This window comes from Oncorhynchus mykiss, chromosome 18 (assembly GCF_013265735.2).
Source record: "Oncorhynchus mykiss isolate Arlee chromosome 18, USDA_OmykA_1.1, whole genome shotgun sequence".
NCBI classification, from domain to species: Eukaryota; Metazoa; Chordata; class Actinopteri; order Salmoniformes; family Salmonidae; genus Oncorhynchus; species Oncorhynchus mykiss.
In genome coordinates this window covers 36,905,955-36,930,376 of record NC_048582.1, presented here as the reverse complement: position 1 = coordinate 36,930,376, position 24,422 = coordinate 36,905,955, and the positions used below count along the sequence as shown (strand labels likewise).

At 46.1% G+C, this 24,422-nt stretch overlaps 1 protein-coding gene across 5 annotated transcripts in view; it reads right to left on the bottom strand.

The window, feature by feature from the left end:
* The window catches only part of ext1c (exostoses (multiple) 1c), a 76,611-nt gene that overhangs the window by 1,362 nt on the left and 50,827 nt on the right, over positions 1 to 24,422 (bottom strand). For 2 of the 5 annotated variants that reach the window (XM_036952643.1, XM_036952642.1), the window contains exons 3-11: positions 6,124 to 6,217; positions 4,097 to 4,204; positions 2,719 to 2,838; positions 2,168 to 2,300; positions 1,787 to 1,905; positions 1,548 to 1,673; positions 1,169 to 1,255; positions 920 to 1,080; positions 345 to 570 (exon numbers count right to left, since the gene is read on the bottom strand). In XM_036952643.1, coding sequence (XP_036808538.1) covers positions 345 to 570; positions 920 to 1,080; positions 1,169 to 1,255; positions 1,548 to 1,673; positions 1,787 to 1,905; positions 2,168 to 2,300; positions 2,719 to 2,838; positions 4,097 to 4,204; positions 6,124 to 6,217 — 1,174 coding nt within the window. The remainder of the gene's footprint in view (positions 1 to 344; positions 571 to 919; positions 1,081 to 1,168; positions 1,256 to 1,547; positions 1,674 to 1,786; positions 1,906 to 2,167; positions 2,301 to 2,718; positions 2,839 to 4,096; positions 4,205 to 6,123; positions 6,218 to 24,422) is intronic. The other 3 variants (XM_036952645.1, XM_036952644.1, XM_036952646.1) reach the window with 3 other exon arrangements.

The following is a 24,422-nucleotide window of genomic DNA, read 5'->3' as shown; positions in this document are numbered from 1 at the left end:
GGACGAGATAACCGCCACTGTGACATACGGTCTGGGATAATCTCATCTTTACAAAAATAAACCGGAGCAAGTTATTGTTATGCAGCAATAACCGACTATTTGTGGCGAAGGATTTAATGATTATTGTTGTGTAAAAATACATCTTATAACAGGTTGAACTCTCAACAGGTCTAACCCTGGTTAATAAGCGGTCTATCAAGTCATTCTGGTATTGGTTGATCTTAAAATTTGAGAAAAATGTAATGTAACTTTTTTGGACAAATGTTATGCTTTATATACAGTATCACAACTACAGCAATAAATAACTCATTGGTCAGACATCCAGCTGATGGGAGTGGTCTCACCTGTGGGCTGGGCAGCTCATTGGTCAAATTCACCATCGATGGGTGTCGCCTCACCTGTGGGCTGGGCAGTTCCTTGTACTGCTTCCTCTGGGCCACTTTGATTGGTGGCAGGTGGGTGACGGAGGAAACCAGGAAGTTCATGAGGATGTCCTCACAGTTGGAAGTGCGGTCCACCAGCGCCCGCAGTGAGGGGGGCAGGTAGTGGGAGAACAGGTAGTGATAGTACCTGATGGAGAGGTAATGGAAGGGTCAGAGATAACAAAGTGATCACTAAAATGGCAAGGAAATAGTTGTTGGTTGGGATATTGAACTGTACATTAAGCCTGGTAATACATTCTACGGGCAAAATGTAAGGGCTTCAAGTAGTAGCCACAGCTCATAGACCGTCTGTTTAATGGTCTTCATTGGTTTACTATGTTTTTCTGTTGTGTGTCAGTAGATCAACTGATCAGCTGTACACGATGGTAGTCATAGAAACAGAATCCATAGAAAGGGCTTGGAACCTCTAACCCTGGCAAATTGACTGGTTCATTTGAATGGGGAGGCCCGTTCTATGGAATCTATGGTTACAGTACCTGTGGTAGAAGGCTGCTCCCGTCAGAACGATGGAGTATTCGTTAGTCCACTTGGAGGTGTACCCCCACGCATGCTTCACCGGGTCCCAGAAGTGACTCCTAGGGGGGTAGCCCACGATACGCTCAGGAAAACTCCTCCACACCAAGAAGGCAAAGTTCACCTGCGCGAAGAGTGAATACAGTTGCATGGGTAAAGTGTGTGTGTGTGTGTTTTCTACCACCGTGTATAGTTGTAATGGGAGGTCATACCTCACTGGTCAGCAGGACTGTATCTTCATCCAGACTCAGTACTGCCTCTGTCTCTATGGCCACGTTGGGCAGGAAACGACTGCTCGTCTGGAGAGAGGGGAATTGAGAGATGGTCATTTCCATTCCTTGTTAAGTTTGACATTGGTTGGTTTGTGTTTGGGATAATGAAGGAATGACAGGGACACTGTCCGCTCCATTGAGGTCTGTGGCACGGGGGGAGAGAGGGTGAGTCAATGTCACGGATGTGTGAATGACGAGCAGTGACAAAGGAAGCATTTTACTCCCATAGATTCAGTGTGGTTTGGGGGGGGGGGGGGGGTAGACTTACAGAGAGAGGCAGACAGGAATGACTTTCATTCTGCCCCTCCTGTAGCCTTACTTGGGATTTGGCGACGTCATTGTCACTCACCTTCCTCCTACCGTCTGTCACAGTGAGGGGGACAGGCATGGGTGGCCATTTACTCCTGTGGGGCGGCGGCTTCTCACTGTTCCACAGGATGATGATCTAGAGGGGGAGGGAATAGAGTGAGACACAATAAGCATAAGGGTTAATAGGCTTAATGAAGCAATATGGAGCAGTCTATTTGCTACCTATGACCTCTTCACCAACACACTCACCTGTGAACAGTATTTGGATTTGGAGACCACCTGAAGCAGCTTCATGATTGGCTGAGACTGGGAGACCAACGGAGAGACGGCATGGATGATGGCGGTGAACTCTTGACCTGGACTGACCCCTGCAGGAAGGAACGAGGAGGATAAGTTAGTAAAAGTACAATCTACCATGTACAGCGTTTCATATTTGAAAGTAACATATTTACTGTAGGAGACAAATATTAGATTTGCTTTGTATACTTATGATTATAAACTTTATGAAATATACATTTGTGTTTTATTATAGGAGACCCTATAGATGAGATATAATTATATGGATGAGCCAGTTTAGTCAGGTAGGTCTGAACTAGGTCGGGACCAGTCCAGTCTGGTGTGGTTCCCTACCTAAGCTCAGGTAGTAGAAGGGGAAGTGGGCCAAGTGTGTGGAGTACTCTGGCAGGACGAGCAGGCCTCCTGGTAAGGCGTTCCACATGTACTTATTTCTGGAGATGTGGGAGAACACCCGGTCTTTGATTATCTGAGAGAGGGAGAGCGATGACAAGGTGAGCACGTTTGAGGGGAGAACGCCCTGATGTACCCATTAGTTCAAACCTGAATTATCGATGTCCATATGGGCTGGCCAACTTTGTGTGTGCAAAACCAAAGTAATCACCTCAAGAATACAAACGCAGCAATCTTAAGTACATGCACTTCCTCACTTTGACCAGCCGGTGCCAGTATAACAACAAAACACCCAATCCACAACAATCCCATACAAATGAATCTGAGGTCAATCCATTCTCTCTTAGTTCCTGGGTCGTGTTCATTAGAGCACATCGCAGCAACAAACAAAAAAATGCCACGGAAAACAAAAAACAAGCATTGGACAATGGCCAGGTACTGTTTCAGTCCGTTTTCTCCCGTTTTGTGCTTAATTAACAGGACTCCTCACCTACCTCCAGTGTGGTGAGGACTATCTTGTCCACGGAGGAGAAGTAAGCCTCCCACAGCATCTGAGTGCGCTGCCTCAGAGCCAGGACCCACTCATTTCCCACTGCGCGCACTGTAGACGGGACCTGGGGGAGAGAGGAAGACGAGGGAGGGTGCAAGTTGAGAAAGAGGAGGGTTGAGAGAGCAAAGGTGAGAGGGCAGAGCAGGCAAGGTCAATGTTTTATCGCGTTGCATACAATCAGAATCTTCAGAATGAAATGTGCTTCATAGAACGACACTGCTCTCTACACTGCCTGGTAAAAGACTAACCTTTTCTTACAGTATGTTACATTTTTACCTGTGGCTGTAAACCTTTTGAACCACTTAAACAGCCCCTAGCAGTTTATACTTGACTCAACCCACTGACAGTCAATAACCCTTACTATGGAGGAAGATGGGGAAAGTGGTCAGGATCTAGCTACATTCTCAACCCACCCAGAGTCAAATCCCCTATCAATTGTATTGTTTTGCAAGAGGGAGAGCTTGGGTTCAGGAAAGGTGCCCGGCAGCTATCCTAGCTCACCTACATCTGTTTATAGCACATGGCTTACCTGAAACCAACATTTCAGGCAAGTTCCATGTTACATGATGACACTACGTTCTAGTAGAGGAAAGTAAAAAGGGTCGCTCCATAGGCACCAAATGAAAATAGCCCAAATTCACCCCGTTCATTCTCCTAAACTACTATGAATGTGTCGGCTAGCTGATATAGGAAACATACCGAATAGACTCACTTAACCGGTAAGCCTACACCAGGCGATTACTTTGGATAAAGTAATGTGATTTGATTAGAATTAAATCAAGTTAGCCTAGCAGGGAAGTCTGCATCTTCTACAGTGATGTTAAAAGGCCAGTCAGGTAGCCTGTTGACTCCACCTTTTAACCTAGTCTACCATATAACAGCTCTTCTAATGATAGGGACCTGAGGAAGCAAAGGCCCTCCCTCCCTCCTCTCTCACATCTCTTGATCTGAAAGAGAGATTCACCTCTCAATGGTCTCCTGACTCTCTGATGTGCTTGGACCCATTCAACCTCCTGTCACCAGCTTTATTCCCTCAAAATTCAATTTCCAAATCCCTAACCACAACCGCATGTGTGAGGGGGAGTGTGTGTGTACATGCGAGCGCACATGGGCCTAATGTTGTTGTGGTCAATTCCATTTTTAATAGTCAATTCTATGATTTTAACATGTCCTTTCCAAAATGAAGATTGTTTTTTTTTTATAGGGGGGGGGGGGGGTATTGGTTAGCTGAATGTCAGGTTATTTCCTGTATCAACTGGGTTCAAACAATTGATTCCAGACCTGTTGTGAACGTGTGAGACGCGCGCATGCGTGTGTGTTACCTGCAGTAGCAATCGCTCATCTCCTTCTATGACAGCCTGGTTCCACTGGATGACATCAGAGAAGGGCAGCTCCCAACCATTACTGAGCAACACTGGAATACACGCCGCCTAGAGACAGCGAGAGAGAATAGTTCTCAGCAGATGTACGCGTAAGAGAATCTATCACCTGGGAAATGGGTGGGTCAGTGTGACAAGAACATAAACGGGCAGGGTCAGTGGTAATGCTACCGTTGGTCATCTGCTCTGCTTGTGGTAGACGGGCCATTTTTCAATATAAATATGTTGTCTAGATTTCCAGTCTTCGTCTCTGACACATACCACCATAGTAGCAGCTGGTACTTCAATAAGGCAGTCTGAGCAGATAATGAAATCGATGACACGTGTGTGTGTGTGACACTCTCTTGGGGAGGTTGCATGAGTCACAGCTACTATCTTGCCTGTCCCAGGAGCCCCTAGAGGCCCTAGAGAAAAAGAGATCACATTTCTGCTACGTCTCTCACACACACAGAGATTTAACAGACCCCTAGTCTGCTAATTAAGTACACTACACAGAGAGGATGGCGAGAGAAATGGAGAGAGAAGAGGGGTATAATAGATAATATTTTTTAAAGCTGAGTTTGATGTTGCCGTATCCCCGTTGTTTACTGACAGTCAGGTTTTTGATGTTCTACTTTTCTTTTTTCAGCTCCCTCCTTCAATCTCTCTCCCTCCCTCTCTCTCCAAGCTGCGGTCCTGGGTGTTGATGGTTTTATTTACTTTTCTAATTAAATCACAAGAGAGCAGCCAGAACCAGCTACAGACTGAGATCAGACGACTCCGACAGATTCCCCCTCTGGCGGTTTGAAGCTCCTCTAGTTGCCTCACCAGAGACCAGCCCTCACCAAGGCAGTCATGCAGACGACGCTAAGATACGCTAGGCTACGCTCCAGGTAACAGGGTCAAGCCAGATGTTGAGGCCTCCAGAGCTGACGTGAAGCCTGGGGCTCGCCTGAGCCACTTCCCCAGAGACATGGTGCTGTGAAGCGGACTGACTAAGAATTATTCCCCTGTCTAGATCCCAGTGCAGCTCAGCATGTGGGCATATGTGTGTTGTTGTTTCTTGGTTCTTTACATTGGGAGATGAAGAGAGGAGCTTCAGGGTCAGTGTGTGTGCGCGCGTGCGTGCGTGCACGCACCAAGAGTTGGAACGCAGACAATAAGTTTCCTACCACATTGGTAATTGCACGTTCTTTTGTGGGCTGGCACGAAAAGTAAAAGGAGATCTTACAAATCTCAGATTGGCCCGAATGGTAAAGCAAAGGAGATAGATGGAGAGAGAAGGAGAGAGAGCTGGGGAGGGAGTGCGGAGGAGGAATGAGTTAGCTGAGTGAGAGTGAGCTTCCCTGCCAAGCCCTGTGTTCAGTGGATTTGCCCATTCAGCTTAGATCAGCAGTGTGGCAGGCTGGCAACCCTATGAAAGCTTCCGGACCATTGAGAGACTCAGTGAGAGAGAGAAGGAAAGAGAGGGCCAGGGAACACAAGAGTCTGGGAGGTTCATTGGTAGGTAAAACCATGAACACAGCTCCATCACCAAAACATCCACATGGGTGGTAATTCCACACAGTTTGTGCCATATCATTATTTCTTTAACTACATGGTTTATTGAAGCTGAGTTTAATGAAAGACAAACCCATTCAATGTTATATTTACCAAATACCCCCCCCCCTCCCTTTTTTTTTTGCAAATCAGCCAACACCACCATCATGGTTAACGCCTTAACCTTAAATTGTACACATTAGTAGAGCACATACATTCATACGACAGTGTGGCTATGATATTAATAGTGTGACTGCTAACACAATGCACGTCAATGCATAATCTTGTTCAGAGGTGTATTCGTACACGTAGCTTGGTCCCAGGAGTTATAGGAGTTGGCAAGACGGCACAAACAAATCCCATATCTGCGACCATGCCCGTGTATTTGGAGCAGTATTTGGCATTCTTCCAGGACCATGCTAGGGTGTTGTGATCCGTATTTAGCATCCTACCTGTAGAGACTCTAGGAAGCGAAAGGAGCCCAGGCGACGCCCCCGAGGAACCAGGCAAAAGGTGGAGTTGTGGAGCAGCTCTTGGTAATCGAACCTGAGGCGAGAAAGAAAGAGTGGGATGGAGAGTTATATTCTGCTCGCACTTTTACAGCGGGAACAGCATTCACTTTTACAAAGGCTCCATTTCTGCCATGAAGACCAGAGGTTCTAGAGACTAAAAGACTATTACGGTAGGGTCAAGAGAGACCTATTGACATTAGTCTTCTGTTAAAAGACCTACTCAACAGTGTTTGGGCACAATTCTGGCTGGGGAATGAGACATCCACAAGCAAACACGCCCACACTCAATATGCTGTCTCGACCTCAGTTATGAAAAGCCAACTGACATTTACTCCTGAGGTGCTGACCTGTTGCACCCTCTACAACCACTGTGATTATTATTTGACCCTGCTGGTCATCGAACAAACATTTGAACATCTTGAAGAACAAGCTGTACTTGTTTAATTGACAGGTAGCCTAGTGGTTAGAGCGTTGTGCCAGTAACGGAAAGGTTGCTGGATCGAATCTCTGAGCTGACAAGGTAAAAAAAATCAGTAATTCTGCCTCTGAGCAAGGCAGTCAACCCACTGTTCCCTGGGCGCCGATTATGGCAGCCCCCCGCACCTCTCTGATTCAGTTTAAGTGCAGAAGTTTCATTTTGAATGCATTCAGTTGTACAACTGACTAGGTATCCCCATTTCCTTACCCTAATCTCCACCAGGCACAGCCAGAAGAGGACTGGCCACCCCTCAGATCCTGGTTCGTTCCTGCCTTTTCTAGGTAGTTTTTCCTAGCCACCGTGCTTCTACATCTGCAATGTTTGGGGTTTTAGGCTGGGTTTCTGTATAAGCCCTGCTGATGTAAAAAGGGCTTTCTAAATACATTTGATTGATTTGAATAACTGGACCTGTTACATAATACAATTCGGTATTGTGTTTTGTGTTAGAGAAACAGGAAGACATGGCCACATCTTAGCTATACCATTCCATTGCCACTGACTGTTGTATGAACTACATGAGCTGTGTTTTGGGAAGAAAAAACCCCGTCTCTATTGGTTTGACCCACACAGGGTCAGCTTCAGTGTCCGCTTCTAGAGTTTTGTATTTTAAAAAGGACAGTCAGTCACACTGAAAGACATCCTATCAAATCCAACTGTAGCTATAACGTAACAGTACCCATATTCTGTACACGTTCCTCTCAGGACTTGACTTGAGGCTGTTGGTAGAAAACCACGCTAGAAACCATGGTATAAAGTGGCAATATTGCCAACTAAGATGACCTGGTCCATGAAGTCTTTATGTTCATAATTTCAAAGTATGGGTAGATGGTTTACGTTAAGGTTAATGCTTTGTGATTATAATTGCGTTGGTGGTCAAAGAGTGAAATACTTTGTTCTCTCGGGTATAGGCAGATGGGGATGATAGCGTTGGAATGGAACGTAGTATGGCTTTTAATCAAATCCAATCCAACTTTATTTGACGTGCATTATACAGACCTCAAAACATTTGACACAATGAGTTGCTCCATTCCAGCAACGGAGAGCTCCGTTGAACATTCCAAAATCATGGGCATTAATATGGAGTTGGTACCCCCCTTTGCTGCTATAACAGCTTTCCACTTGATGTTGGAACATTGCTGCAGGGATTTGCTTCCATTCAGCCACAAGTGCATTAGTAATTCACATTCCAAATGTGTTCGATGGGTTTGAGGTCAGGGCTCTGTGGAGGCCAGTCAAGTTCTTCCACACCGATTGACAAACCATTTCTGTATGGACCTCGCTTTGTGCACTGTCAGGAAAGAACCTTCCACAAACTGTTGCCACAAAGTTGGAAGCACAGAATCGGCTAGAATCACTGAAACGAAGGGGCCAAGCCCCGAAACCATGAAAAACAGCCCCTAGACCATTACGTTGCTTCCAGAGGCAGTTTGAAACTCGGTAGGGAGTGTTGTAGTTTATTTGCTCTCTATTTATGTTTATACTTGTGGTCATTCTGGCATCTGAATGGATATCATTCCGACAGTGTTTTGGGTGTGAACGGTCATGATTTGTTCAGGCACCAGCATCCCCTCCGGGTTATGGTGACTGTGGTTTTGTCTTAAGAACTGGTATGGGGCCAGTTGTGTTGTTATGTTCGTAATTAAGATGGGTAGGGCTGTGGGTAGGGCGAATTGATCATAAATCAGTTGTTAATAAGGGTGGAAAAGAACTGTTCAGGTTATGATGGGAGTTGACAGAGTGATCTGAAATCAGTGCATAGTCAGCATTAGAAATGCCCCCGGAGCTACCAAAAGAACCCAATGTTCCCAACCAACTGTGGCAAGCTGCCAATGTTTGGAGTGCATTCTGGTACAAAATGGGTACCACGCATCACCCAGGTGGGCCCTTCACAGTTCTGAGCTAGGCAGCTCAGGTGATCTCCCCACAAGCCCAACCCTCTAAATGTAAAACACGTTGAAACACAGCAACAAAAAAAAAACCTCGGAAATGTAAGCCATTATCAAGCCAGTGGAACCTTTTTTAACAGCCCGTCATGTTGCTCACTGCTCTAAGTAAATAAACACGTTTTTTTTTTCCTTTTCCGAAATAGTTCCTATATCCTCGTCTCTCCTGCTCGGAGGGCAACAGTCTTGCTTACACGCTCAAGGGGCGTCAGCATAAAATATGGCCGCCGCTAATCTAGCCCGTCTCTGTCTCGGCTGTACCGACCATTGTTTATTTACCACTCTGTGAGTGATGAGATACAGGCGCCGATGTTAGCATTGATTTGGATCTTGGTGTGAGTTTCTCGGTGAACTGTTGTATGAGTGTCACTATCAAGGTTGTGGTGTATACATACGTACAAATCTGCGCGTGCACACACACACACACACGGAAATGTGCACACACAAACTAACACTTGCAGCACAACACACGTTCACATAATGTATGCAAACATCCACCAGCAAACACACACACACACACAGGCTCACACACATACAGTATGGAAGCACATACATGCACACAAAAGGCACAAACACAACCACATAATGTACACAAGCACCCTAGAGAATTAGGGTAGTGAAAGGGTGCATTGTTTTCCGTTTGCCACCGCTATACTGCAATGTTGTGCTGTTTTCCACCTATTGAGGGAGCTTAGCCAGTTCTGCAGAACTGCAGTGTGTGTGTGTGTGTGTGTGTGCGCAAGTGCATATGTGTGTGCGTGTGTCCGATAGTTAGTGGATATGAGCTAATGTGTGTTATTTCTCATGCAAGTGTGTATAACGTCTGTTTGGATGTACTTGTATAGCCACTTACCCATTAGAGAGAGACAGAGAAAGAGAGCTCTCCCCAGCATGTGGTGGGAGTGGAGTGAGCCTGTCGCTGGCAACCTACTTCATCCCACTCTGGGTCATGCTGATTTGTTCGCTGATGTTTTTTAATGAGCGAATTTACTTAATGCAAGAGAACAAATAAATAATTTAACAGCAGTTTGTTTCCAAGAACAAATGAACAGGCTCTCTCTGTTATTCTCTCTCTCTGTCATTCTTTCTCTCTGTCGTACTCTCTCACTCTTTTCCTTTCCTATTGAATGAGTGAGTAAGTGTGTGTGTTGGTTCTTCTATCCTTGTGGTGACCTAAAATCCCCCAAAGTCCCCACAAGGATAGTAAAACAAGGACAATTATCCCTCGTGGGGACATTACCCACTTCCCCATGAGGACAAATGCTATTTTAAGCTCAGGTGTTTATGGTTACAATCAGGGTTAGGGTAAGTGATTAGGTTAAGGTTAGGTTTAGGGGTTAGAGAAAATAGGACTTTGAATAGAAATCAATTTTAGGTCCCCACGAGGTTTGAAGAACAAAACGTGTGTGTGTCGAGCAGGGCCAGTATTAACAGACTGTTCTCTGTCTGCTAACGGGACATGGAGCATGTCTCCTTTCTGAACTCCATCGTCATGACCCATTGAGTGTGTGTGTGTGTGCGTGCGTGTTTGCTTGCAGGGGTACGTTAAGTGTGTGTGTGTGAGTGTTTTTTAAATGCCTATCATGGGTGTGGGATATACAGTAAGTTACCGTGATCTAATATCTAAATGTTCTTTGTGTGTGAAACGCATGATTGTATTTGTCTACCAGTGTGTGTGCACTTGATATTGGTGCACTTGAATGTATGAGCTTCCACCCACTTTGTGAAAAAGTCTTGAACCACCCATATGTAGCGTTTGTAGCGTTCTCTCTTGATCATGGGGCCTATGAGATCAATGGCAATCTTCTCCATAGGTACTCCCACGCGGACAGTCCCCATAGGTGCTTGGGGCTTCCTTGGAGGTCTGGCTTTAGCGGCACAGCTGGTACATGTACGACACCGTAGTGTGACATCCTCTCTCATTCGGTACCAGTAGTGTCTTGTCTGCAGCCGGGCAAGTGTGCGTTCCACGCCAGTGTTCTTCTACAGGGCTGTCGTGCATCTGCTTCACGATGTCCGTCCAGAACACATGAGGTAGGAGTATCTGTGGGTAAAACCCTGTGCCTTCGGTACAGTAGAAGCGGTGTAAGTGAATGCCGTCCTTGACATACAGTCTCTTCCACTATGCCTTAGTCTCTGGCCCGAAAGGCGACATCCCCCGATGATGGGCGTTCCTGTTCTTCCTCGAGCCATCTCTTGACGGGGCCCATGTCAGAGTCCGCTAACTAGCTTGACATAATTTCTCAGTAGTCCATCCATGGAAGAGAACAGAGTCACTTGTGTCGGTGAGGCAAATATTTTCCACGTCCAACGTGTCCTCTTCACTGTCCCGAAGACCCGACTCCTCGTCGAAGGCCGCTCCAGAGAGTGCAGGCTGTAGGATGGGTTCTTCTCCTACCCCCACTGGGCAGAGCTCCATAAAGTAGCTTCCAGAACGTAATCAGCTATGCTGAGGCCAAGGTTATACTGCACTTCCGGGTGCCTGAAACAGTTATTGTTCTGGGTAGGGTCCAAGTATAGTGCAAGTATAGTGCAGGGGCAAGTCTGGCGGCAGGGCCTCTTGGACAGGACGTCAGCATTTTCATGGCGGCGTCCTGGACGATGTGTGACCTTGAAGTTATGCTTCTCGAGCCACCTCGCTAGTTGACCTTCTGGTTCCTTCATCCTTATGAGCCACCAAAGGCTGCTGTGGTAAATGTGCACAATGAAGAGTCTTCTGAGCAGGTATTGATAGAGGTGTGTAGTAAGCTCCACTACTGCCAGTAGTTCCCTCCGTGTAGTACAATAGTTTTGCTCGGTGGAGGACAGCCGCCGGCTCCCATACGCTAGTACGCGTTCCTCACCGTCCTGCATCTGGGACAAGACGGCTCCATCAGCAAAAATCATTGACAAATTTTTGCGAGGTCAGAACGACGAACTGACGGACTTCTGAAACACCGGTAGGCTGGGGCCGTTCTTGGACTTTTTAGAATTTTCTGTGGTGATGCCGTGTTTGGAAACGATGTGTTCAAGGTAGGTTACCTGTCGGGGGAAGAAATGGCACTTGAAGCGTTACAATTTCAGGTTGGCTTGGCGTAGCCGACAGAACACTGCCAGGCATTGGAGCATCTCCGTGACATCCCTTCCCAGGATGATGATGTCATCTAGATATACTAGGTAGGTCGCCCATTGCATTCCAGACAGGACACGGTCCATTAGCAGTTGAAACGTCGCTGGTGCGTTACAGAGCCCAAAAGGCATCACATTCCACTCAGAGGCCCTTCCTGCTGCAGAAAGCGGCTGCTTTACGGGCCCTGGGAGTAAGCTCTACCTGCCAGTAGCCTGACGCTAAGTCCGCGCTACACCATTTGGCTGTCCACGGGGTATCTAGAGTGTCTTGGATACGGGGAAGTGGATATGAATTCTTAACAGTACACTCATTTAGAGCCCTGTAGTCCACACATTGATGGTATGTCTGGACCTTTTTGCGTACCATGACTGTTGGTGAAGCACAGCTGCCGTAGCTTGGAGAGGCTACTCCAGTTTCAAGACTTTACTGGAACTGCTGGTCTGCATTGAGCTACTTTTCGAATGCCAGCCACCACAGTTGCTGCTTCACAGGTGGCCCAGGCAACGTCCGAATGTCATGCTGTACAAGACCAGTGCGACCAAGATCAGTGGGTCCAGTAGAGAAGACGTCCCCATAGGCACTAAGGAGTTGAGCAAGCCTACTTTGTTCGCCTGCACTTAGTGCAGCAGAGCTCTCCGTATACACCAACTGTAAGTGAGAAGAAACTGCTGGGGAAACCAGACTAGTTCAGTGGGCTGAACAACAGCTGCAGCCCGAACGGATTTCACTGACTCTGTTCCTGGATTGTAGAGCCTGATGGGGATTCGATTATTGGCCTATGCTTCTCAATGAATCCTTTAGTTGGGCTCAGCACTACGTCACCTCTGACAGGTTCACGGAAGTGTGCGTTCCTCTGCACAATGTACTCGCACCCTGATTCGAAAACGGCTATGCGTGCTATTCTTACGACATCCCCCTTCGTTCTGAAGTAGGGCACCTGTTCACCAAACGGCACAATCCTACGGCTGCTGAAATCATGGCTTCCCTGAGACTGCTGCAGGAATGGATGACCGACGATGGCATCGGTGTTCCCTACGCCAACGTCTGCGGGTACCAACCTGAATGTGCGGGTGCCAACCTGAATGGGCAGGTGAACTTCTCCAAAGACTTTGACATTTACAGGACCAATGCCCTGCTGAGAATGCAGTTGATAGTTGGAGGTTTAACGTCTGGGTGAATGGTGTCGTAACAGCGCCAAGGCAACACATTTCTCTGTGCTCCGCTGTCTTAAAGAATATATACCTCTTTCCGTAAGCCCTAACCATCAAACTGACCTGGTCGTAGTGTGGGGATCCTCTCCTTCTGAGTAGCGTATTCGTTCTCACTGTCAGATGAGATATCATAATGTACACGCCGGGGCTGCCTGAGTGTGAACTGGATCTTGCTCGCCTGGGGTGAGACTGTTCGTTTTCATAACAGGTACATTTCATGACCTTCAGTGGGCAGAGCATCACGCCAGATACATTGATGGGTGTCTTGTGACTGTGCGTGGTGGTTATACACAGGATACATGGCTGGAGTGGAGGGCAGAGCTGCTGGCCTCCTGCGTGGGTAATGGGAGTAAGCAGCATCTACAGGTGTACTCGCTGCATAGAGTCTGTGGTTGGCAGAGTAAAAAGGGTTAGTGCATGGAGTATACAGCATTTCAGTAGTTGGTTGAAACACATTTCTAGAGAGACCATTTACATGTGAGCATCTAGCATGCCAGCTGGTATAGTTTTGGTTGTGACTTTGCTGTGATTCGATTCCACTGTCACCCACATTTCTGTTTTCAATGAGACTGGAATGGATTCGCTTCTCTCCTTGGCCGTCGAGGAGACGTCTTTGACTCAAGGCACGAGTCAGCCATATTAATTGTGGCTGGCTGCATATTAGCTACATCTGAACTTGGCAAAAATGGATTGCAGTTAATGTTAGCATTTGCAACATCAAATTCGTTCATCCAGTTGGCAAATGAGATTTGTGAGTGCATGTCTTCATTCACTGTAGTTAGCGATATGATTGGGGTTTGAGTAGCACGTCGAATCCTCAGGCGAATTCTCTCGTAATAACAGATTTCCTGCTTGTAGCCGCCATTTTACAACTTTAGTTAGAACGTCAGCCACCACTAGAACAATGATGATTAACTTCGTTAGCCGTTACCTCGTGAAAGTGTGAAACTTATTTTTTTTCTTTCTCTCTCTTTGTTATTCCGGTATAATGTGAAAAACTCAACGATACTGGCAGGATAAATCCTGGACGAGCCCCCAGTGTTACCTTTCCTGCCTCGCTTCCAGACCGTAGTCGGGACGGCTCAGGGGAGTCCTCACTTGCTAGCTCCAGGGGCGGGTAATTCCCACATTTTGTGGATCTTATCCGCTGCTAATGAGTTAGTCTGGAATTCCACTGACGTAGTTGACATTTATTAAACTTGTACACCATGTGAGGTAGTCTGAATGACAAAATAAACTACTGGTCTAACGGAGCTAGAAGAACGTGGCTCGCAGTTCGGCTACATCTCCGCCACCACAACAAATTGCATCAAAACACGAAAGTTAACTCCCTACATTACCCATAATGCACTTGTGTTTTAAAGCTTGTCTACAACAACTCCATCCATATGAAATCAAATCAAATCAAATCAAATTTTATTTGTCACATACACATGGTTAGCAGATGTTAATGCGAGTGTAGCGAAATGCTTGTGCTTCTAGTTCCGACAATGCAGTAATAACAAGTAATCTAACTAACAATTCCAAAACTACTGTCTTGTACACAGTGTAAGGGGATAAAGAATATGTACATAAGGATATATGAATGAGTGATGGTACAGAGCAGCATAGGCAAGATACAGTAGATGAAACGGCCTACCTGTTCGTTGATTGTTGTAGCCTACCCCTTCTCATTTAGCCAACTTTATATTTGAATTCCATTTGGCATTGATGAGAAATCTCCCAATTGCTACACATGGAGCCTTGGACTGTAGCGCTGCTCTGATTGACAGACGAAAACAACAAGCTACACTTGTGAAACGTGTGTAGGCTACCGGTGCTCCTTTTTTTTAAATGGGGTGCGCTCATAAAAACCGTCATTTATTTATTACAATAGACAACAACAACAAAAATGTTAACTTTCCCAAGTAATGGAATACTAACAGCAGTTCGGATATTAGAATATTTGGATAATTGCCCATCCCTATCACATGTTGGGCACCTTACAACTCTTTAGAAAACAGGTCCATGTGGATTGCTGATCAAATCAGATCTCATTTGTCACATGCACCAAATTCAACGGGTTGTAGACTTTACCATGAAATGCTTGCTTACAAGACCTTCCCAACAAGTAGCAGGAGTACCAGTACCAGATCAATGTGCTGGGGTACGAGGTATTTTAGGTAGAAATGTACATGAAGGCAGGGTAAAGTGACTAGGCATCAGGATAGATAATAAAAAAAACAGAGTAGAAGCAGCATGAGTGTATATCACACCCTGATCTGTTTCACCTGTCTTTGATTGTCTGTCCCCCCCCCCCCTCCAGGTGTCGCCCATCTTCCCCTGTGTATTTATACCGGTGTTCTCTGTTTGGCTGTTGCCAGTTAGTCAAGTCTACCAGCAATTTTTGTATTCAGCTCTTGCTTTTCCCCAGTCTCTCTCTTCTCGTCCTCCTGGTTTTGACCCTTACCTGTCCTGACCCTGAGCTCGCCCGCCTGACCACTCTACCTTCCCCTGACCCTGCCTGCCTGCCGTCCTATACCTTTGCCCAACCTCTGGATTACCGACCGCTGCCTGACCTGAGCCTGTGCAGAGTCAGTGCAGATAGTCCAGGGAAACCCTGATGTCAGCGGAGGCTTCTGAGGGGAGGATGGCTCATAATAATGGCTGGAACTGCCATTGGAATGGAATGGCATCAACACCTGGAAACCATGTGTTTGATGTATTTGATACCATTCCATTCATTCCACTCCAGCCATTACCACGAGCCTGTTCTCCCCAATGAAGGTGCCACCAGCCTCCTGTGCACGACGTGTGGAATACAGAAAGTAGGCCTGTGTACAGACTGTGACATTGTGCACTGCAGTGTGCCGTAATAAAGTGTACTGGTGTGTGTGTGCATGTGTGGTCTGCAAACGCCTCACAGATGCTATTCCGATCCCCTGTGTCCACGGGGGGGATGAGGTTATTAAATGTTAAACATAGAATATGACGGAAATCCACGTTGGAGAAAACCAGGATCGAATCGAGCAGTCGTGGCAACAGACACACTGTTCCCGCCCGCATGCACGCCCACACAAATGTCACACACACACACATCTCATTGTCGATGTCACTGTCCTTTGTCGGTATTTTTTACTCTCTCATAAACACTCACATCCACAAACAATCTGAAGATTCTTTCAAACTATACATATTTTCTCTACTAAACAGATAGACCACACACACACAAATGCACAACACTCACAAACATGGTACACAGATGGTACCCGTGCACACAGCACGGCAGCTTCTGTCAGCATGCTGAGGCCCAGGGCTCACTGTTGTACGGCTATCACCAAAAGGATGTTTAAAAAGTATGCAGCACAGTGACTCACTCACTATGTGTGGGTTGTGTACGAATGAAGGTCTGTTTGTTAAGTGTGAGCTCGTGCATGTCTCTCTCCTCCCTCATCTTCCCTCTCTTCTCCCTCATTTCCCCTCTCTTCTCCCTTCCCTCTTTCTTCTCCCTCTTTCACTCTCAATTTCCCTCGTCCTCCCTCTCTTGCTCTCTTCGCCCTAATCTTCCACCTCTATTCCCTCATCTTCCCTCTCTCTTCTCCCTCATCTTTTCCCTCCCTCTATTCCCTTCTCTGTGGTCACGGGCCCCATATGAAACATTGATAAGGTAATGAAGCAGAATAAAGGGGGGAGTATTGAGCCGATACAGATGGACACACATGGAGGGGGCACGACCAGTTGATTGACAGCGGCTGCTGGTCAGTTAATACCACCCCACATTTCTTTCTAGCAAAGGTCAGATGTCAGTGACGTGTGTCTGACGGGCAGTATGGATTAGCTAAATAGTCAATACCGTGCATGCTCTGTTCACCTCGGCGGACACAAAACAAACTGAAGGGCTAACCCTGAGACGCATACCGTGCGCACACACACACACACACACACACACACACACACACACACACACCACTGCCATTCAGTACTTCTACACCCATCATACAGTTCATATGGACTTTAACGTTAATCCCAACACATACAACAGCCATAACACTGTCCCTGCCACACTGCAACAATGGTAGAATGTTTTAGTGATGATACAGTCTGAGAAGTACTACTCATACTCCAACCATGCACTGTCTGTCCAGCCTACATATGTCACTACAGCCCACAGTGCTGCCTCCATCCATATTCCATACTGCAGTAGACTGGACATTTCTGCTTCCAGAGAGAGAGAGGGGGGAGACAGAAAGAGAGAGCACAGGATGTGGCCAGCTGTTAATGCCTCTGGGACAGCTCCAGCACCACACACAGAGGAAAGAAATGGGGAATGAGTGAGAGGGAGAGAAATAGTGGATAGAAAGACTAACAGAATTTGCGGGAGAGACAGAGCAATGAATAGAAAACTAGAAAGAGAGGAATATGATGTGTGTGTGAGAAGGAGGCATTTTGTAGCAATTTATATCTGCTGGCTATGGGTAAAGATCAGGGTTACACCCTATACAGAACATGCCTAAGATAATACAGTTGGAGAGAACGAGGTAGAGCGAGACGGAGGCAGAGAGAGAGACCGAGGCAGTGAGCGACCAAAGGAGAGATGGAGAGAGGGAAAGGTTTTATAGGCAGTTAAGGTTTCAATGTGCAGAGAAATAAGCTCTCCGAGTATCCTCTTACATGAGAGAGAATCTCCGCATCCACTGCAAACGGAAAATGCCAATAGGTTGCTGTGCATTATTACTCAAGACTTTCAGAGTGACAGGTGCATGTTTATGCTCAGTGTGTTTGTTTATATGTGTTCGCATCATCTCCTGCTGTGTGTAAGTCTTTGTGTGTGGGCACGTCACGGTGTGTGCAGATGTTTAATCCCATCTTGTATACAGTATGTCTGTATCTTCTATGGATGCCCCCCCCCCCTCCCCCATGCGACAGTTGCAGAAGCCAGACAGATAAGCCTGTCTCTCCTGTTTTCCCTCCCTCCCTCTGTTCCTCCCTCCCATCTATCTATCTCTGTCTGTCTGGCTTCTGTCCAAGTCCTCCCTTGACACACGTTGTCGCTATGATTGATATATTACTCAATGCGTCTTCCGACTAAGACGAGGCTAACAACCGCAGCAAGCCAAAATATCAGAGCTTAGACAGCATCTTCTTTATCTATTTTCATTTGATTGCCTTATCTAAAAAGGGAAATTGTCATAATGATTTATTTACACTGAACAAAGATATAAACGCAACAATTTTACTGAATTACAGTTCATATAAGTAAATCAGTCAATTGAAATAAATTCATTAGGCCCTGAAACATGGATTTCACATGACTGGGAATACAGAATCTGTTGGTCACAGATACCTTAAAAAAGGTAGAAGTGTGGATCAGAAAACCAGTCAGTATCTGGTGTGACCACCATTTGCCTCATGCAGTGCGACATCTCCTTCGCATAGAGTTGATCAGGCTGTAGATTGTAGAATGTTGTCCCACTCCTCTTCAATGGCTGTGTGAAGTTGCGGGATATTGGTGGGAACTGGAACACGCTCTCGTACATGTCGATCCAGAGCATCCCAAACATGCTCAATGGGTGACATGTCTGGTGAGTATGCAAGCCATGGAAGAACTGGAACATTTTCAGCTTCCATGAATTGTGTACAGATCCTTGCGACATAGGGCTGTGCATTATCATGCTGGATGGAACATGAGGTGATGGCGGCAGATGAATGGCACGACAATGGGCTTTAGGATCTTGTCATGGTAACTGTGTATTCAAATTGCCATCAATAAATGAAATCGTTGTCCGTAGCGTATGCTTGCCCATACCATAACCACACCGCCACCATTGGGCAGTGTTCACAATGTTGACATCAGCAAACCACTCGCCTACACGACGCCATACACACGGTCTGCCATCTGCCCGGTACAGTTGAAACCGGGATTCATCTGTGAAAAGCACACTTCTCCAGCGTGCCAGTGGCCATCGAAGGTGAGCATTTGCCCACTGAAGTTGTTTACGATGCCAAGCTGCAGTCAGGCAAAGACCCTGGAGAAGACAACGAGCATGCAGATGAGCTTCCCTGATGGTTTCTGACAGTTTAAGAAATTCTTCGGTTGTGCAAACCAACAGTTTCATCAGCTGTCCGGGTGGTGGGTCTCAGACGATCCCGTAATTGAAGAAGCCGCATGTGGAGGTCTTGGGCTGGTGTAGTCACACGTGTTCTGCGGTTGTGAGGCCGGTTGGACGTACTGCCAAATTGTCTAAAATGACGTTGGAGGCGGCTTATGGTAGAGAAATTAACATTCAATTCTTTGGCAACGGCTCTGGTGGACATTCCTGTAGTCAGCATGCCAATTGCAAACTCCCTCAAATCTTGAGACATCTGTGGCATTGTGTTGTGTGACGACAACTATACATTTTAGAGTGGCCTTTTATTGTCAACAGCACAAGGAGCACCTGTGTAATGATCAATGGTGTTTAATCAGCTGCTTGATATGCCGCACCTGTCAGGTGGGTAGATTTATCTTGGCAAAGGAGAAATGCTCACTGACAGGGATGTCAACACATTTGTAATAAACAATATCTTTGTGCTGATGGAAAATGTACGGGGTCTTTTACTACAGCTCATGAAACATGGGAGCGACACGTTGCGTTTATGGTTTTGTTCAGTGTTTTTATTGAACACGGATAATGATCCACATTTAAGAAGGAATGGAGATGTGACAGTGTCAAAGTTAGCTCAATTCCGTGGGTGGTCACTAGGATATCTGCTATTGATGTTTGTTGAAGCTGTGTTAGTGCCTGCCGTTCCCCTGTGATTGGTTTATCTAAGCGCTATGCTAATTGCTCTGTTTCTCTGTGTTGTTTTTGAACATAAAAACACAGCCAATTTCCACCAGGGATAATAAAGTTATATTGGATTGGATAGCATCCACACATATATTATACAAGTATAACATTGTCTATCATCCATATTAGTGGCGGACGTGCAAATTTAATGTAAAATGTGACCCGTGGATGTTTATGAACTTAATTACTCCTACACATGAAGTAAAGCCATTTGAGACTGGGTTTAGCGCTGCATAAATGTACCCATTTTATCCTTTTGAATACAGTGCATTTAGCAAAACGTAAGTGCAGGAACTCCTGCATAAAAGATAAGCTATATTGTACAGGCAATGTATGACAACATGAATTGCGCTGATGTTTTATGTCATCCTCTGATCTTAGTGCCTTGCGAAAGTATTCGGCCCCCTTGAACTTTGCGACCTTTTGCCACATTTCAGGCTTCAAACATAAATATATAAAACTGTATTTTTTTGTGAAGAATCAACAACAAGTGGGACACAATCATGAAGTGGAATGACATTTATTGGATATTTAAAACTTTTTTAACAAATCAAAAACTAAAAAATTGGGCGTGCAAAATTATTCAGCCCCCTTAAGTTAATACTTTGTAGCGCCACCTTTTGCTGCGATTACAGCTGTAAGTCGCTTGGGGTATGTTTCTATCAGTTTTGCACATCGAGAGACTGAAAACTTTTCCCATTCCTCCTTGCAAAACAGCTCGAGCTCAGTGAGGTTGGATGGAGAGCATTTGTGAACAGCAGTTTTCAGTTATTTCCACAGATTCTCGATTGGATTCAGGTCTGGACTTTGACTCTCGCTCTCTCTCGCTCTCTCTCGCTCTCTCTCTTTAACCCATTACAGTCGAAGCCCTGTCTAAGCTGGGGGATGGGATTCTACTAAGGTACATGGAATTTTAAGACGGTTATACCAAGGATAATTTTGCTAAAAACAATAAGTGGTTAAATACACTATATATGTAGAAAATATGTGGACACCCATTCAAATTAACGGGTTAGGCTATTTCAGCCACACCCATTGCTGACAGGTGTATAAAATCGAGCACACAGCCATGTGATCTCCATAGACAAACATTGACAGTAGATTGACAGGCCTTTCTGGCCTTTCTGAAGAGCTTTGTGACTTTCAACGTGGCACCGTCACAGGTTGCCATCTTTCCAATCATCAAATTTCTTCCCTGCTAGAGCTGCCTCGGTCAACTATAAGTGCTGCTATTGCGAAGTGGAAATGTCTAGGAGAAGCTCAGCCGCGAAGTGGTAGGTCACACAAGCTCACAGAACGGGATCGGCGAGTGCGTAGCGCGTACAAATCCTCTGTCCTCAGTTGCAACACTCACTACTGAGTTCCAAACTGCCTCTGGAAGCAACGTCAGCACAAGAACCGCTTGTCGGGAGATTCATGAAATGGGTTTCCACAGCCGAGCAGCAGGTACACAAGCCTACGATTACCATGCGCAATGCTAAGCGTTGCCTGGAGTGGTGTAAAGCTCGCCGCCACTGGACTCTGGAGCAGTGGAATTGCGTTCTCTGGAGTGATGTTTCACCATCTGGCAGTCCGAAGGACAAATCTGAGTTTGGAGGATGCCAGGAGAACGCTACCTAGCCGAGAATAAATAATGGTCTGGGGCTGTTTTTCTTGGTTCAGGTTAGCCCCCTTAGTTCCAGTGAAGGGAAATCTTAACACTACAGCATACAATGACATTCTAGTTGATTCTGTGCTTCCAACTTTGTGACAACAGTTTGGGGAAGGTATTTTCCTATTTCAGCATGATAATGCCACCCTGTACAAGATGAGGTCCATACAGAAATGGTTTGTCCAGATCGGTATGGAAGAACTAGCCTGAACAGAGCCCTAACCTCAACCCCATTGAACACCTTTAGGATGAATTGGAACGCCGACTGCGAGCCAGGCCTAATCGCCCAACATCAGTGCCCGACCTCACTAATGCTCTTGTGGCTGAATGGAAGCAAGTCTCCACAGCAATGTTCCAACATCTAGTGGTAAGCCTTCCCAGAAGATTGCTGGCTGTATGGCAGCAAAAGGGGGGACCAACTCCGTATTAATGCCGATAATTTTGAAATGAGATGTTCGACGAACAGGTGTCCATATACTTTTGGCCATGTAGTATATGTGTAATTTGGTGGTTTGATGTAGTTGCATTAACTCCCCTTGCTTTTTCTGGCTCGCTGGTTAGCTTGCTGGCAAGGTTTTTGTTGTGTAACGTTAGCTAGCTACTGAGAGTCAATCATTCTTCATTTGAGGTGCAAAGTTATTCCCCCCCCCCCCCCCCCCCCCCCTATTCTGATTGAATAGAGTTGTTGCTCATTATTTATTGTCTTGAGTGTTTCTCATTTTAAAAACAAAGAGCGAGAAACAAAGCAGGAGCTCACGCTGAGCGTCTCTCTCTCTCCCTCAGTCTCTCTTTGTTAATTACAGTGAGATGTGGATAAAGGGACTAAGCTCTATAATCTGGACTGATATGACCTGACCACCAGTTGATCCCTTAGCACTATTACTCACTCCTCAACCAAGCACTAACATGGACACACACACACACACACACACACACTCCGAGCTGAGAGTTTGAGAAACCTCATCATAGGATGTTATGTATAGAAATGAGACCACAACTGTCCATTAGGCTAAAGTATAGTGCAGTGCAGAAGCACTGGGACAAGCGAGAGTAGCAGAGAAAGACATATTAGGGGGGGTGTACTAAGGTGGGGAGCAGGGAGAGTGGGATACAGAGCCGGCATGAACATGGAGAGGAAGAGAGAGGGGGACCAGGAGAAAGGGGAAGAAAGACTGTGTGGGTGAGGGAGCAAGAGAATGGGAGGGGGGGGGGGGGGGGGGGGGTTGTATGTATCACAGGTGGCTGGTGTCATCTTAATTGGGGAGGATGGGTTCATAGTAATGCAGGAACGGAATTAATGGAATGGCATCAAACACATAAACATTCACTCCATTCCAGACATTATTATGAACCGTCCTGCCCTCACCAGCCACCTGTGGTCTGTATAAAGGTGGAGAGGAGCAGAGAGATACAGAGATAGATATTGTGAAAAGGGAAGCTGGTGGACGTTTATTGGGATGAATCTTGTCCTGGACGCAGAGCTCCCGATATCCACTACATGGGCCAGCGGTCAAAATAGGCTTTACTATATATTGTAAAAATTTGGGTAAGGCATAAGGTTAGCAGTGTGGTTATGGTCATCCCAATAAATACCAACCAGCGAAAGGTTCTGCTATTTTTTTTTTTTTTTTTGCATTTTGTGTAACTTATTTTTAACAATGTTGCTGCTACCGTCTCTTATGACCGAAAAGATCTTCTGGACATCAGAAAAGCGATTACTCATCGATTACTCATCGCAGTTTCCGATGAGAGTCCGATGAGAAGGATATCCTGCTTTCACTGGAACAGGCCCAGATCCATGCCTTTTGCGTGAAGAAAAGACGCCGGAAGATCGGGTACCCTTCTGAGAATCCGGAGGCGAGTGAACTCCCATTGCCTTCCATTCTTCTTGCAGTCATTGGAAAATGAAATTGATGACCTACGATTAAGATTATCCTACCAACCGGACATTAACCGGACATATTATGTTTCACGGAGACGTGGCTGAACGAAGATACGGACAATATAGAGCTAGCGGGATTTTGCATGCACCGGCAGAACAGAGACGCTACCTCTGGTAAGACGAGGGGTGGGTACTTTATGATTAGCTATAGACCACACTATCTACCAAGAGAGTTCTCATCTGTATTATAAGCTGGCACTAAGACTGCTCTCAACCAACTCTATAAGGCCATAAGCAAAGAAGAAAATGCTCACCCTGAAACGGCGCTCCTAGTAGCTGGGGACTTTATTGCAGGCAAACTTATATCAGATTTACCAAATTTTTACCAGCATGTCACATGTGCAACCAGGGGGAAAAAAACCTAGACCACCTTAACTCCACACACAGAGATGCATACAAAGCTCTCCCCCGCTCTCCATTTGGCAAATCTGACCATAACCCTATCCTCCTGATTCCTGATTACAAGAAAAAAACTAAAGCAGAAAGTACCAGTGACTCGCTCAATACGGAAGTGGTCAGATGACGTGGATGCTACACTACAGGACTGTTTTGCTAGCACAGAATGGAATATGTTCCGGGATTCATCCAATGGCATTGAGGGATACACCACCTCGGTCATCGGCTTCATCAATAAGTGCATCGATGACGTCGTCCCCACAGTGACTGCACGTACATATCCCAACCAGAAGCCATGGATTACAGGCAACATCCGCATCGAGCTAAAGGCTAGAGCTGCCGCTTTCAAGGAGCGGGAGGCTAATCCAAATAGTTATAAGAAATCCCGCTATGCCCTCGGACAAACAAGCAAAGCGTCAATACAGGATTAAGTTTGAATCCTACTACACCGGCTCTGATGCTCGTCGGATGTGGCAGGGCTTAAACTATTATGGACTACAAAGGGAAACCCAGACACGAGCATACCAGACGCGCTAAATGCCTTTTATGCACACTCCGAGGCAAGCAACAATGAAGCATGCATGAGAGCACCAGCTGTTCGGGATCACTGTGTGATGACGCTCTCGGTAGCCGATGTGAACAAAACCTTTAAACAGGTCAACATTCACAAAGCCGCTGCGGATTACCAGACGGATTACCA